This window comes from Pongo pygmaeus, chromosome 4 (assembly GCF_028885625.2).
Source record: "Pongo pygmaeus isolate AG05252 chromosome 4, NHGRI_mPonPyg2-v2.0_pri, whole genome shotgun sequence".
Lineage (NCBI taxonomy): Eukaryota > Metazoa > Chordata > Mammalia > Primates > Hominidae > Pongo > Pongo pygmaeus.
In genome coordinates, this window is record NC_072377.2 from 135,967,952 (window position 1) to 135,981,691 (window position 13,740).

The 13,740-nt window shown below is 35.6% G+C and overlaps 1 protein-coding gene across 7 annotated transcripts in view; it reads right to left on the reverse strand.

The window, feature by feature from the left end:
- The window catches only part of RAPGEF6 (Rap guanine nucleotide exchange factor 6), a 210,830-nt gene that overhangs the window by 28,645 nt on the left and 168,445 nt on the right, over positions 1-13,740 (reverse strand). For all 7 annotated transcript variants that reach the window (XM_054488153.2, XM_054488152.2, XM_054488155.2 and 4 more), the window contains 4 exons: positions 11,886-12,126; positions 9,557-9,940; positions 3,663-3,874; positions 948-1,071 (listed from right to left, as the gene is read on the reverse strand). In XM_054488153.2, the coding sequence (XP_054344128.1) occupies positions 948-1,071; positions 3,663-3,874; positions 9,557-9,940; positions 11,886-12,126 (961 nt within the window). The remainder of the gene's footprint in view (positions 1-947; positions 1,072-3,662; positions 3,875-9,556; positions 9,941-11,885; positions 12,127-13,740) is intronic.

Consider the following 13,740-nt stretch of genomic DNA (forward strand, 5'->3'; position numbering starts at 1 on the left):
AGGAGGCTGAGGCAGGAGAATGGCGTGAAATCAGGAGGCGGAGCTTGCAGTGAGCTGAGACTGCGCTTCTGCACTCCAGCCTGGGCGACAAAGCGAGATTCCGTCTCCAAAAAAAAAAAAAAAAAAATTACTAGGAATAGCTTAACAACATACTTTGTTTCAATTTTATGTAAGCTGAGGAAGCCTTTGTTATTACATTAAAAATGAACCTTAAAAAGCATTCTTAAAATATCAGGTTAATACAGAACACAATAAAATTTTTCATTTTAAGTAAAGTATGATTACATTTGCACTTTCTAAATTTTGTTCATTTGTATGTAATAAAAACTTATATACAAATGAAACACAGTATAATTTGAGAAAAAGACAAATGGTTTACAGGAATGAAGTATGAATTAAACAGAAACAGAACATTAAAAATATTCAGTAAAAATAAGACACAGACTAATACTTTACAAATTAGGTTAGAAACGAGATGAAAACAAGATGAATATCAGCAATTTTATTGTATTTATTTGCTGGTTTTTTTTTTTTTTTTTTTTAGTAGAGACGGGGTTCCACCTTGTTAGCTAGTATGGTCTTGATCTCCTGATCTTGTGATCCGCCCGCCTCGGCCTCCCAAAGTGCTGGGATTACAGGCGTGAGCCACTGCACCCGGCCTGCTGATGTTTTAAAGAACAATAATACAGAACTATCCACATACAAATATTTGCAAATTACGTAAAAACTGCTCTGAGCTTCATCCAGTTTCTTAATATGTATAACGAAGGCTAATATCACCTACCTGTTATGGTTATTATGATAAATGATTACATGAAACAGACATATATAAAGCACTTTGTACAGCACACATGGTAGAATAAATATGATCAATAAATGATAAATATTTTAATTATTATATCACCCTTGATACTACTTTAACACTTTTACATATTTCAATGTCTTACCTCTGTCGAAACATCATAGCTGGGTCCATGTTAGCAGAAGTCATTCGAACAACTTGGCGGATTTCCTTGGAAATCATTCTTAACTTCTCAAAGTTTACTAAACCATCTACTTTGGAGTCATTTCCTATAGAATGAAAATAAATGTTTAAGTTCAAAATTAAATTATCTACATAAAAGTAGCAAAAGTCAAGCTGGTAATCTTGAGGGGCACGAAGAAGGACCTTCTTTATCACAGTGCCAATTTTGCTTTTAAGAACTGATATACCCATACATGGTTCAACCCTGCTCTTAGGGAATGAGCCACTAAGAACTGTGTTCCATATAGGAGTGATGGTTATGAATAAAGTCAAATGATAAACTGTGCATGGCTTCTAAAACCAGTTTCATGGGCTGGGGGCACAATGGCTCCCACCTGTAATCCCAGCACTTTGGAAGGCCAAGGCAGGAAGATTGCCTGAGCTCAGGAGTTTGAGGCTGCAATGAGCCATGACTGTGCCACTACACTTCAGCCTGGGCAACAGAGTGAGATCTCAACTCAAAAAAATCCACAAAAAACAAAACAAAACAAAAATCCCAAACAAAGGGCAACCTGACTGTTTATAGCATTGTTTTTTCACACTTGTCTATAACATAGCATGACCCCATTTATCTCCTGAGGTAGACCCTGAGGTCTGTCAAAGTCGAAGGCCCTGAAGGCAAGACTGAGGAATATACGGTAAACAGCACGTATAGATTGGACGCATGAATTGTTCAGGGTCTCAACACAAGCTGGAAACAAAGTAATCATGATGCATACTCTCAAGTTATATAAACATATTTCAAGGAACATGTCAGAAAAACATATTTGAAGCCTATAACATTTCCTTATGAAAAATGAGTGATAATGAAAGAAGAGGCAGTAAGACTACATAATTAGAACGATACTTCTGGTGAGATCAGAAAAGCTGGACAAAAGTACAAAAAAATGCAGAGAAGCAAGTTTTGCATTTCCCAGTGCTTGCCCCTAGGTATATCTGATTTCAGAAAGGGATAATGAGCTGAAAAACCAAGTACAGACACCCTGTCTTTTGAGGTAAAAGGAAAAGCAACCAATGCTTGGTTGAAACTCTGAGGAGCTATATCTTGAGACCAAGGATAAACTGAATGTAGACTGGGATAAAAGTCTTCTGTTAAATTACATCAAAATGGATTAAAGTGATTTTGGAATTCTAGTACCCCTAACTGCCTGCCAGAAGCAAACTTTAAAACTCTGGAGATATGGAACATCATTCAAAAAGTGAGATTATTTCTGTAATCTCACTTTTCAATAATAACCAGGCACATTAGGAGAAAACATAACATGACAGAAATGAAAGAGAAAAAAGGAGAACACAGAATAAGACCTAAAGGGGATCCAGATTATGGAATTATTAGAAGCAGACTTTAAAATAACTATGTTGAACATGTTCAAAGACAAGAAAAAACAATGAGAACTCTGGAAAAGAACATTAAACTAAAAAAAGAAAAAGGAAGCTGTAAAACAAACAAAAATAGTAACTGGAATTAGGACATCAGTAATGAATTTACCAGAAATGAGACACAGTTGAAGAGAGAATAAAAGATACAATTACTGAGAATTTTCCCAAACTGATGAAAAATATAAAACCATAGGTATCAAGGTGTCCTATAGACACCAATCAGAATAAGAAACAAAAACAAAACCCCACACTTAGCCATATTAAGCAAAACTAGAAAAATATTAAGAAAAAACAAAATCGTAACAGCCAGTATCAAACAAAGGCAGATTACAGTTAAAGCAACAGCAAATAAAACTGTAAGCTAACTTCTCAATATTAACAGTGGAAGGCACAGAACAATGGAATGTCATTTCAAAGTGTTCAAAGAAGATAGCTGCCAATCAAAAATCCTCTGAAAATGAAGTAAAGTCATTTTCAGATAAACAAAAATTAAGAGATATTCATCACCAGCAAATCTTCACTTAAGGAGAATACTAAACAGTGTTCTATAAGGCCGAAAAACTATGCCCAGCAATATGGAAGCTCTGAAATGCAAGAATGAATAAAAAATAGTAGTAACAACAACAGAAGTAAATATACAGGCAAGGTTAAATACTGACTTTATTAAGCAACAATATCTTGTGTTAAAAGCACAGCAACAACTGCATGAAAATCAGGAGACGAGCAAATGGAATTTTTTTTTTTTTGAGACAGAGTCTCGCTGTGTCGCCCAGGCTGGAGTGCAGTGGCACCATCTCGGCTCACTGTAAGCTCCACCTCCTGGGCTCCTGCCTCAGCCTCCCAAGTAGCTGGGACTACAGGCAGCCGCCACCACGCCCGGCTAATTTTTTGTTATTTTTAGTAGAGATGGGTTTCACCATGTTAGCCAGGATGGTCTTGATCTCCTGACCTCATGATCCACCCGCCTAGGCCTCCCAAAGTGCTGGGATTACAGGCGTGAGCCACCACGTCCAGCCGAGCAAATGGAATTTAAGTGGTCTAAGTTCCTTGCATTATCTGATACAGAAAAAAGTACTAATAAATATTAAACTAATTAACAAATACGTATGGTATGACATCTAATTCAACACTAGAAAAATGGTAAAATAGGTATAGTTACCAAGTTAATAGAATAGGAAATATACCATACACAAAAATCAATTCAGGTAGACTTTAGATAAACCATATGGTAAAACATCAATAAATAATGTTTTCATACCTTCATGTAGAAATGTCATATCTTTCTTGACAACAGGGAAGAGTGGAATAATTGGAGGCTGCATACTTTGACTACTAAGAATATTTCTATACTTTGCCATGTTTCTAGACGGATCAAAAATGTCTTGTAGATCTTGAAGATGTTTCTCGTATTTGCTTGGTAACTTTTCCCAAGTTCCTCTGAGTCTTGCTACAGATGCCAGGTTCAAGCCACTGCCAAAGATGAGAATAGAAACATTAAAAAGAAACTTGGGGGAAGGGGTGGACTCAGGTCAGCATATACACCATTTTCTCTAATAAAAGTAAAAATAAGCAGGGACATATTTTAACACATTGAAATAAACAGAGAAAAACTGAGAAAAAAATAAATAAGAGACTCCCTGATCTTACAAGAACTTCTTCCAAACTATAATGCTTGCCTATAGTTGTATACCTACATAGCATTTATTTTAGTTTCATTTAAGTGACAGAATAATTCCACAAAATATACATTTAACTTAAAAAAAACTTCAAGCATCACAATGTTGCTTGTTTTACTTAGAAATAACTTTATGGAGACATTACCTATTTTAAAGCGGTTTAAGTAATGCTGAGAACAACTGTTAAATAACAACTGGGGCTAATTCTGCACCTTAGGAAGCCTTTTTTTCCTGCGATTTTGTTCACTCACATCCCTGATTCCAATACATCCATATTCCTAGGTTCTAATCTTGTTCACTAAGCCTCCAGATATTCAATGTCTCCCTTCCACAGGATTTTAAATAGGCTCAGATATTCCCTAACTTGAAAACATAATTCATGCCAGTTAGGCTGCAAGTCTTTAGGAATCCTTTACCTCTACAGTACCATCACATAGGTAGGTTGCCAAATGAATAGTGTATATACAATGCCTCAATTTTCTTATCAGCAAATCCTTTTTCTCAGCCATCTGACTTTTACCCACACCACTGTGTTTAAAATGTTCTCCTGATTTCTGACTTTAAGGCATGGAGTTAGGTATCTTTGTTCCCTTTTGCTTCTCAGAAATTTCCCCAAACCACTATAAGAAAGATAAGTAACCAACACAAATCTCATATCCACCAAGACTAAGAGATAACAAACTCCTCAACACTCTAGAAAGGTTGTCAAAAAATAGTCGAGGTCAAACAAGAGTAAGCAAAGCTGATGAAAAATAATGTCTGTAGCTGAAGATATCAATGAAAGCTGACAAACAGTTCTCCAAAGCAGAACTCTTTCTGCCCTGAGGGTAAAAACAACAATCCTTTATTTTATTTATTTACTTGAGACAGAGTCTTGCTCTGTTGCCCAGGCTGGAGTGCGGTGGTACGATCTCAGCTCACTGCAACCTCTGCCTCCCAGGGTCAAGTGATTCTTGTGCATCAGCCTCCTGAGTAGCTGGGATTACAGGAATTACAGGTATGTACCACAATGCCTGGCTAATTTTTATATTTTTAGTAGAGACAGGGTTTCACCATGTTGGCCAGGCTGGTCTTGAACTCCTGAGCTCAAGTAATCTGCCTGCCTTGGCTTCCCAAAGTGCTGAGATTACAGGCATGATCCACCATGCCCAGCCAACAATCCTTTATTTGACATAGCACACAGTGATACATTTTGGGTACAAATCTGTTTGAGACAGGAGAGAAGGGAGAAACTCTGTGTAAGCAGCCCTAATGCTGCCACAATCTCCATTTACTAAGAAAAAGTAAAGGATAAAACAATTCACATACAAGGCTAACTCCTGCTACCGTGGAATACTGCTGCACGGATCCACTTACATGCAGATTTTTTTTCAATGAATTCAGTCACCCTCCATATCTGAGTGTTCCACATTCACAACCAAATGTGGATCAAAAATACAGTTTCCTTGGATGTGAAACCTGCTAATGCTGACTATGTATCCACAAGTTCCTCAGGGTCAACTGCAGGACTTAAGTATGTGAGGATTTTGCTATCTGTGAGGAGCCACGGAACGAATGCCCCACAGATACTGAGGGACAATGGTATCATTTAATATGAAGCACCAGCAGATGAAAATAGACAAAATAGAGAAATAGTTATTAATAAATGGAATGAGAGATGTAAAGTTATCGTTAGTCGAAGAAAATTAGATTGTTTAACTCAAAACTCCCAAAATATTAACTGAAAATTATTAGAAGCATGAAGAATGCAGTAAGGTACTAGGTACAACACTGATATTCATAAGCATTAGAATACTTAGGCAGAAACCATTAGAAAACTTAAGGATCCCATTCATAAGGATCCCATTCACAACAGCAATAAAAGATATTAAACATTCAAACAAATGTTCAAGATTTACATGAACACCACTATAAAAATTGATATGGTTTGGTTGTGTGTCCCCACCCAAATTTCATGTGGAATTGTAATCTCCACATGTCAGGGGAAGGACACAGTGGGAGGTGACTGGGTCATGGGGGCAGATTTCCCCTATGCTGTTCTCATAATTAGTGAGTTCTCAAGAGATCTGATGGTTTAAAAGTGTGGCACTTCCCCACTCACTCTCTCTCTCTGCTGCCATGTAAGACACGCCATGTTTGCCCTTCGCCTTCTACCATGATAGTAAGTTTCCTGAGGCCTCCCCAGACATGGGGAACTGTGAGTTAATTAAACCTCTTTTTTTAATAAATTACACAGTCTCAGGTATTTCTGTATAGCAGTGTGAAAACAGACTAATAAAACAACTCCATAGAGGAAATAAAACTGAAACAAGTGGAATAAGTGTTCTTGGATGGCAAGAGCCATTGTTACAAAGCTATCGAATGTCTACTAAAGTAATCTAGGTATTTAATGTAACCTCAATGAAAACATCAACAAAACTTTTTCTTTTTTTTTTGAGACAGAGTCTTGCTGTGTCACCCAGGCTGGAGTGCAGTGGCATGATCTCGGCTTACTGCAACCTCCACCTCCTGGGTTCAAGTGATTCTCCTGCCTCAGCCTCCTGAGTAGCTGGGATTACAGGCATGTGCCACCACACCTGGCTAATTTTTTTGTATTTTTAGTAGAGATGGGGTTTCACCATGTTGGTCAGGCTGGTCTAGAACTCCTGAACTTGTGATCCGCCTGCATTGGCCTCCAAAGTGCCGGGATCACAGGCGTGAGCCACCGTGCCTGGATATCAACAAAACTTTTTAAAAGAACTACATAAATTGATTCTAAAGTTGATATGAAACAAATAAACATGCCAGAAATAGCCAAAGAAAAGTATGAAGAGAGTCATGAGGGGTTTGACTAGCCCTACCAGACCTTAAAACCTATTTTACCACTTCAGCAATTAAAACAGTAAATGAATAGACAAATCAATGAAGCAAAGAGTGCAGACATAAACCCAAATATGTATTAGATTTCAGTACATAGTAGATGGCATTGCATATTTTAGAAAAAAAGATTGATTAATGATGTTGGGTGAAGAAGTCATTGGAACAAAGAAAGATATATTTCCTTATCTCACTGTTTACATAAAAATGAATTCAAGATTAATAAAAACTGTTGTCTAGGGTGTTCTAAGAGCTCTCAATGTATTAGTTCATTGAATACTCTTAACCTTATGAGGTAGGAACTACCAGGATTTCCCATTTGACAAATGAGGAAACTCAGTTCACATAGTTAACAAGTGCCAACACTGGATTCAAACCTAGGCAATTCTTTGTTCTTAACTAACCACAAAATGCAGAAACTCCAGCAGGAAAAAAAATTATACATCTACATAAAAATAAAAAAATTTCTACATGGCAAAAGTAAACACCACACAATGTTTTAAATAGCCAAAGGCTGGAAATTTAGAAATATCCATAATGTGCACTCCACAATACAAAGGAGTACTCTGTAGTTGTTTAAAAAAAAATGAGACAACTTTATAAGAACTGATTTTAAATAATCTCCAAGATAAATTTAAAAAATAAGCCAAGGTGGTTTTAAATATATATTTATATGCTTGCTATATGCATAGAGTGTTTCTTGAATGAAAAAAGGTAACAGTATCTCTGGGGAGAGGAATTTGGGTGGATTAGGGACTGAGTGAGAGAAAGAGTTACTTTCACTGTGTACTCTTTTAGTATCTTTAAAGTTTTTTCCATGTACATGTCATGTCTATTCAAAAAGTTAAAATTATTTTATAATTATAAAAAGTTGTTAATTATAGCCAGAACAGAATGATTCACCTTTGCCATCTCTGCTGAAAACAGTATATTCTTTGATCTACCTGAATATGAAGTACAAGAATACAAAACAATTCTTAAAAAGAATACAAAAGAAACAAAGCAATGATCTTTACATGAGCTATGAAAATGTGCAGAACAAATATTCTTTGTAACAAAACAAATCTCTTAACCAAACAAAGCCTCTTAACCAAATCTCAGCCCTTTCCTATCCACCCCCTTCTTTGGGCTACTGTCCATCACATATTCTCTCAAATCACTCTCTTTCATTGGCTTTAATGACACCATCATAACTGTGCTACTCTATTTCTTGTACTGATCCTCCATCTCTTTGGCTAGACTCTTTTTCTTTACCCTCACACTCAGTCATCACACTAAGGTATGGTTTTTAGACCTCTACCACTTTCTTTCTACTCTCTTTTTTATACAGAGATCTATTCTCTCAGTGTCAATCAATTTTCTTCATAGCGGACTCTAAAACTGGGCCCGTAATTTTCAAATTCTTTACTTGATGCTTCCTTTACAAACAGGTTCAATTTCTAGCCTTCCAAGTGTTTATCAGTGGCATCTTTATTTCCCTGTTTTAGACCTAGCTGTTTAAAAACTGTGATATAGGTGGTATTCTACAGATAAGAAAACCTATCTTCACTTTTCCACTGACACACTGCTACTATATGGGAGAGGCAGGATTCAAATACAGGTGCAGCTGATTCTAAAGACCACTCTGTTAATCTCTATTCAATACTCCTAGAGTGTTCAGTTCAATTGTAGACACTGGTTAATTTAATGAAAGCACATCCTATTACCATGACAGAGTCATGAATAAAGAGTCGCTATAAAGATTCTACTTTTTAATCTTAATCTACATAAGAAGTAGAAACAAATCATTATAAATTCTGTGGGGGATGTGTATAGGTAGGATTAGTTCAAATGGAATTATGCTGCGATTTATAAGCACATCATGGCCTTAAAAATGGACCTAAATACAACTCCTCTCCCTTTTAAAATTAAACTTGTTTTAAGAAGAATCCCTTTGTTGATCTACAGTGTGCTAAATAAAGGTCAGAAAATAAATTACCTACAATTAACTTCTCATAATAAGTGGGGAGAAGGGAGTGGGAGAGCTCACGTAATTATCTACACTTCCTGGGCTTATGAATGTCAAAACATTTTTATTATTCTAATGGCCTAACTTGCTTGAGGAACACCACATCCAGTGATACCTCATGTAGTGCCTGGCAAACAGGAAGAGCTTACCAAATGGTTGCCATTATTATTACCAATGTTGTTGTTTCAAAATAGCAACTTTAGGTCAAAGTACTGATACCACACTGTGATTTTTCAGTGTCAAATCATAGTGAGGCAGGTACTTAAAAAAGCACAGTACAGAAGTCTAATGATAAACACCAGCCACTAGGCACATATCCAAAGATGATATAATCACTCAAGGCGGGGGGTTGGAGGTGAAGGGAGAGAAAGAAAAATTAGAAGGCAATCACCCACTTTCATTTACAAAAAAGAAGTAAAAGAAAGATGGAAGAAATAAAAATAGAAAAAGCCAATACCATCAGAATGGAAAATACATTAAATCTAACAACACTTCAATAAAGGCATATTAATTGAACATTTCTTTTCATAGGCATTTAATACCTAAGCAGGAAATCAGCTTCATGTAATGACAAAACCATACAGATATTTGTACCTATTTGTACCAACTTACCTTATTATTGCAAACATGGAATTGAAGTTCTTACATTCTCGACAATGAAGTGCAATTTTAATAAAATGCTTAATAATCTTCATTCGTTTGAGCTGATTTGCTTCAGTTAAAATTTCTGAGGCAACCCAGAATGTCTCTTGGTTTACAATGTCCTCAAACCTCTTCAAATGAGTATTTCCTGTTTTGGAATTTAACTTAAAAAGGTCATCGATGTACTCAGTCGGCTCAATATTACGAAACAAATCAAAGTCCCTCATTGACAGCTGGGTGGCCACCTCAATGGTACTGAGCTGCAGCATGGATAGCTGGCTTTCCTTAACTAGTTCTTGAGCATCTTCATCTGAACATAAGGTTTCTGTTTCCATGTTATTTTTTAAGTAATACCTAAATGGAAAAATTTTTTTAAATAAATGTATTCATAAATATGATTAAATAAGAGCACTTTTCCTCTTTTTTGTTGTTGTAAAATATCATTTTACTGTTAATAACTTTTAGCCAAAAATATTCATTTACAGATAAAATGAAAAGTTAACATTTTAAATGAAAAGATTTTTGAGAAGTCTGTCTCTTATTCTACCAACCGGCATCTATTAAAGAGTAAAAATAATGTTGTTATGTCACGAACTTAATTATTTTATGAAACTATCTGTCAGATACTATTTTAGGTACTGGCCTTGCCCTTGTAAAGCTTTTATCTTACTGTTTTATCTGACAGAGGATTGCTACTATGTAAATATTTGTTTATGAACAGCATGAATTCTAATTAATGCAAAATAAATTCCTGAATCAAGACGGTTAAAAATCTCTATTCAGAAGTTACTCCACTCACTTCCTTTTTAAATAAATTTCCAAGTGAAGCAAGAAGAATGAAATCTACAGAGGAGAGGAAACACTTCCACTAATGGTTTCTCCCTTGTTAAATACAAAACCTCATTCCAGCAAGTAGCACTTATCAGTTACCATACATTAAGACCTATATTTTGCTTTCTTCTCTTAACAATTCTACAGCACTTAAAAGCTAAGAGACAGGAAACATCTTGTGCAGGGATGTTACTAAGGAAAAGAGGTAATGTATCACATGCTTTAACTTCATTATTTTCTAATAATCCACCTTGATTTAAGCCTAAGTTTGTATCCATCTATCCATTTTTTACCGTCAAGAAACTCTTTTTTCTGCTTTTAGACTGTTCATATGCCTAAGACAATGCCATAAATAATAGTGCTGAAACTCATTATGCTATATATAATAATGTTTAACATTATAAAGTATGGTATACTTAGTAACTCATTTAATCCTTACAACATTCCCATGAGGTATATTCTACTATTATTATCCTCATTTTATGGGTGAGGAAATTCAGGTAAAGAAGCTACATAACTTGCTCAAGGTCACATAGCCAGAGCTGGGATTTGAATGTGGGCAGTCTGAATCCAGGGTCTAACCACTATGTACAGCCAGCAAAACAGTTAACTCATTCTCATTTCACAGCAACCATAGCATGCAGTCACTGTAAGCTTTCTAGGGATCTTGTTCTACATATGAAACTGGGTTACCAAAAAGATTATTCTCAGAGCGGTTGAGCGTGGTAGTTCACACTCGTAATGCCAGCACTTTGGGAGGCTGAGGCAGGCAGATCACTTGAGGTAAGGAGTTTGAGATCAGCCTGGCCAACACGGTGAAACCTCGTCTCTACTAAAAATACAAAAACTAGCCAGGCATGGTGGCATGTGCCTGTAGTCCCAGCTACTCAGAAGGCTGAGGCAGGAGAACCGCTTGAACCTGGGAGGTGGAGGTTGCAGTGAGCTGAGATCGCGCCACTGCACTCCAGCCTGGGCGACAGAGGGAGACTCCATCTCAAAGAAAAATAAAATAAAATAAAATAAACCAGAGTAAGGAACAAATTTACTACAGAAATAATCTAGTTTATTAAATAATTTTCAGAACACATTTTAAAGTTTTTAAAATTTTCCTGCATATTCATAAAAGGAAAACTACTTAGAAAAAGAACTGTGAAAACCATGCTTCTTTTGCCAAAGTACATACTGGCCATATTAAAAACAAATTTATAAATTAGTAGATACAGTCATTCAGATATATATGAAGATTTGTATCATTCAGCTTCCTCTATAAAAAAACAGGAACTAGATTATATCAGTGGTTCTAAGAGTTTATTTTAGCAGGAGTGATAAGATATTTTATCAAGCGTCTTCTGGAGTGAATTTAGCAGCACTAAAACATGATGATGTTTCTACTTACAATATCTGTTTTAACAGGAAATCTTCAAAAGCACATCTACAAATAAGCACATCCACTAATAAGCTTATTCACCTTCCATTGAGTTGAATTCTATCAGCTAATTTGGAGAACTGATCTGGAAGTCTTCTCTGTTTTATGACACCCTCAGGAGTAACAGAAACTTCACAGAGAGAATATGTGTCGGATGCACCGGTCAAACCAAATTCATGAACAGCATGACAAACTACTTCTTTAGCTGTGGTGTCTTTACTGATGATAATGTAGCAACTTTGCTGATCCACTTTGAAAACTCTTATAACTTGATCAGGGATATCTACATAAATAGAAAGGTATGCCTTGTTATTTTTTTAAAAAATTACTTTTAAACGCTTCAAAAAGCAATGTGAAACACACTGATCCCTCTGAACACTGAAATATACATTTCTATTTCACAATATTAACAGAAGTCACTGCTGCATTTATTGATAAATATATCCATTTTTTTTTTTCAGATAACAAATCATTGATAGAAAAACCCAAAAACAAAACTTGGGCTCATACTATATATATGATTTGGAAGCCAGAATTTTTTCATTTAATATCTTATAAAACATTTTAATGCCATTATATTCTTCTACAAAACTATTTTTAATGAAGACATAGTACTCCATAATATGTATTTTATATATTTCAATTATCCAAACCCCTAATGACATTTAGATTGCTTAACATTTTCTATTATTATAAATGACATTATGATATGCCCCATTACCCCCGTCACAAGTAAGTAAGCCTCTGCAGGCAATCTACCTCCTCAGTGAAAATTCTCAAAAACAGAATTGCTGAATTAGAAGGCATGCATACTTTTAAGGTTTTTGAAATATACTGCCAAACTGTTCTCCAGAGAGGTTATAATATTTCATAATCCTAGAGTGTAAGGGAACAAATTTGGTCACATCCTTATAAAAACTGTGTATTAATGTTTTGTTTTGCTCTCCCATTTCATAAGCCCTATTCTTTTCCTCCCTCCAAAAATAATATCATTATTTTTTCATTTCTTTTGGTTACTGGTAAGACTCAGTAACTGATAATGGTTTAATGAACCATTATGTCTTTTTAAAAATACTTTTTGGTATCCTTTATGTATTGTAGTAGATACAATACTACTGTATTGTAGTAGATAACAACACTTAGTCCAACTATGAAGTGGAAAATGTTAGTTTTCATATTTTATTTATTTTTAACACAGGAAAATTTTAAATGTTCACCTGGTGAAATCTTAGTCTTTGCCCGAAAAATTCTAATTTGAGACAATGTTTATATGATAAGCCCATGTAAATAATAATATTCCACCCCCCCTTGTTCTATCTTATTTCTTTTTGTCATTATAGAACTCTGGACCAATGTTCAACGTGATAAGCTAATATTTAATATAATTAAATTTAAGTGAAAAGTGATTTTATAGCATGAACAAATGCTAAAAATTTTCTCTATGACAATAAATTACTGTTGCAAAAGTTTCCTTTTTAAAAAATTAGGAATACAGGCTGGGTATGACTCACATCTGTAATCCCAGGACTTTGGGAGGCCAAGGCTGGAGGATCACTTGAGCCCAGGAGTTCGAGACCAGACTGGATATATAGCAAGACCCCATCTCTACAAAATATACTTAAAAATTAGCTGGGTGTGGTGGCACATTCTTGTAGTTCCAGCTACTTGGGAGGTGTAGGTGGGAGCATCACTTGAGCCTGGGAGGTTGAAACTGCAGTGAGCTGAGATCATGCCACTGCACTCCACTCTGGGCAACAGAGTAAGACCCAGTCTCAAAAAGGAAAAAAACAAATTAGGGAATATATATTACTGTGGCTTTTTTGTATGTGTGTGATGACTGCAGTGGGGGCAGGGTGGAAGATTTTGGGGGCTCAAGTAATTATATTGTTTGTCCAGC